Source organism: Corvus kubaryi, unplaced genomic scaffold (genome assembly GCF_017639235.1).
Source record: "Corvus kubaryi isolate FWS band 111438036 unplaced genomic scaffold, C.kubaryi_AGA036_p1.0 37396, whole genome shotgun sequence".
In the NCBI taxonomy this organism is placed as follows: Eukaryota; Metazoa; Chordata; class Aves; order Passeriformes; family Corvidae; genus Corvus; species Corvus kubaryi.
In genome coordinates this window covers 29,156,114-29,158,694 of record NW_024581135.1, presented here as the reverse complement: position 1 = coordinate 29,158,694, position 2,581 = coordinate 29,156,114, and the positions used below count along the sequence as shown (strand labels likewise).

The 2,581-nt window shown below is 62.0% G+C and overlaps 1 protein-coding gene across 2 annotated transcripts; it reads right to left on the bottom strand.

Moving 5' to 3' along the window:
* Positions 1–469: 469 nt before the first annotated feature.
* Positions 470–2,323, bottom strand: LOC121670657. 2 transcript variants are annotated; one of them, XR_006018195.1, is made up of 3 exons: positions 1,544–2,323; positions 649–1,225; positions 470–559 (listed from the first exon to the last, which is right to left on the bottom strand). XR_006018195.1 is itself a non-coding variant. In XM_042041177.1 (2 exons), exons 1-2 carry the CDS (start codon positions 1,681–1,683, stop codon positions 703–705), a joined length of 663 nt encoding a protein of 220 aa, XP_041897111.1. In that variant the 5' UTR covers positions 1,684–2,323; the 3' UTR covers positions 603–702. The 2 variants fall into 2 exon arrangements, 1 of the variants encoding a protein (XP_041897111.1); XM_042041177.1 differs by lacking the exon at positions 470–559 and having other exon boundaries at positions 603–1,225.
* Between the last annotated feature and the right edge of the window lie 258 nt (positions 2,324–2,581).

Sequence of the window (2,581 nt, the reverse complement as noted above, 5' to 3'; positions counted from 1 at the left end):
ACAAGAGGCAGCGCTGGCCATCAGGCTCACCTCAACAAAGAACGCCAGCGTGAGCAGATAGCAGGGTGGCCGCCTCCTGCGGAGCAGCCCGAGCAGGTGCAAGGCGATGCGGGAACACAAGTGGGGCAAGCCACTGCGCATCTCCCTGGCGGGGGAAAAAGGCACCAAGACCCTGAGCTGGATGGGCAAACCTCTCCCAGGACTGACTCACAGAGGTCTGGTCTTTCCCCAGCACCCTGCGAGGGGACGTGGGCCCTTTGGGAGGCGGCCGCTCCTGGGCACCCTCCTCTCCCAGCCTTTTCCAGTCTGCTCGGCCATCCGTCGGTGACAAGGCCCTCTCGCCCACAACCACGGGGACTGTGTGGGGCACGCCGGGCACAGGGCACAAATGCCAGGGGCAGCGGGGAGGAGGGCGTCTCACCTGGCCAGCAGACCCACTGCATGGTGCTGGGTGTCAGGACAGAGCAGTGTGTCCCAGACACGTTTGCGCTCCAAAGCCACCACCTTATCCTCATCCCACAGTCGGCAGAGCAGGGCCTTCAGGGTCTGCACTACAAACCTGTGTGCAGAGCAAAGCCCAGGTCACGCTGCAAGCACTGGCTCCTGCCCTGGGGTCATGGGAGGGACAGGATGACTGGGATGGAGCACCTGTTGGGATTGGTGGGAAGGCAGTGTTCCTCCTGGCATGCTCTCCAGAAAGTATTAACCTTCTGTGGCAAATGTTCTGTCATGAAGAACACTTGGAAGAGCAGATACACAAAGAAGCGAGGGAAATACACCATCGCTTCTTGTGGCCAGCAGGGCCCCTGGAGGATCTTCCACATCACCAGGGTTGCCTGCAAAGGACAAATCCCCCTGAGACTCAGTGCCCAGTGTGTCCCTGTGGCAGGGCCAGAGCATGGAAGGGAGAGGCCAGGGGAGATGCAGGCGGAACACCGGGCCTGGTGCCTCTGAACCTGCCCCTAGCCCAGGTTTCAGCCCAGCGCCTGAGGCAGGGAGATGCAGGGTGGGAAGAGGATGGAGAGCTGCTTGAGAGGCGACCTGGAGGGCGAGGAAAGGCCAGTTCCAGAAACTCACAGCCAAGGCAAAGACATTCGTGCTGTCCCCATCGGAGGTGTGTGGGATGTGCTCTGGCCAGTTCCTCAGCACTTCGAGGAGTATCAGCACCACCAGCCTCGCAGTCCTTCTCGAGGACAAGATCGTGCTCCACATGGTTGTAGCAGCTCTGTGGGGTCAGAGCTTTTTGTCAGGGGTGTGTCCACCACAGCACCGTGGCCTGGGCAGCTGCAGGGACCTGAGCTGGCTGTCAGCCCTGCCTCTGCTCACGGCCCCTCACTGGCAGCACCCAGGCAGCCCAGCCCTGTGGGGACAGGCCCCTGAGGGGCAGGGAGGGAGCATGGCAGCAGGCCAGGGGGCTGACATGCCAGGGCTGGGAAATGGAGGAGCCACAGGGCCCTTGAAGTCTCTGTCAGACACCTGGGACAGGCTCCACAGGGTGATGGGCTGGTGAGTCCTGAGCCCTCTGTGCACGTGGGCCCCATACCTGTCACATGAAGGAGCCACGCGCAGGAGAGTCATCACCACATCAGTGGGTTGTGCGTCGGTCAGCTCCAGAAGGATATTGTCCAGCTTGTGCTCGCCAGACTCATTGGCTGTGAGCCAGCGGTGGATGTACCTCACCATGGCGGGCACCTGGAGAAGGCACGGGGAGAGCTGGAAGCTGCCAGAGGGAGTAATGTCCCCAGCTTCCCCAGAGAGCTGCTTCCCTTCCCACCACACTGGGATGGCCTCAAAGGCTTAAAGTGACCATCAGGCGTGGCTTGGGAGGCCATGCAGTTCCTGGGAGGATCAAACCCTGGCCACAGGCTGCTTACTTGCTCTGGACAGGGGACACCCTTATTCACAAGCAAATCCAGCATGGAGGTACTGGTGTCCGTGTTGTAGATGTCCCAGTTTTCCATGGACCCAGTGCCCATGACGCTGGTCTCTTCCTGCCAAATGCACTTGATGAATTTGCAAATCATCAGCAGGAGAACAAAGGGCAGGAAGAGAGGGACGTTCCATGGAGCGCTCCAACGCGCTGCTCGGCTGAGCAGCGACAGCAGGCCCAGCCCAGGTGGGGATGGCTGCAGGTACCTGCGCTGCTCTGCTGAAGCGGCCACGGGCGGGGTCCTGCTCTTGTGTCTGGTCCGTGGCTGCATCTGGCAAAGAGCGAGCGCAGCCAGAGCTGAGGGGCTGCGGGAGAGGCCGGAGAACACAGCCCAGCCCTGCGCTCCCCAGGCAGGGACAGCCCCGGGATGCCAAGGGGATGGAGCATGGCTGCTGTGGGGCAGCCCTGGACCCTGTTCCATCCTATCCGTGGGCATGTCCCCAGGGAATGGGATGAGGTGGGATGGGATGTGGCCAACCTGGCTGCAGGCACCAGCCCTGGGCCCAGCTCTGCCACTCACCCTCCTGCAGCAGTTGGAACTGCTCCGCTAGTCCAGACTCCTGAGCTGGGACAGCTCCAGGGCCGCCTTCCTCCTCCTTCACCCAGGCCAGCTTGGGCACCCTCGGGGGTGTCTGCTCCATGTCACAGACT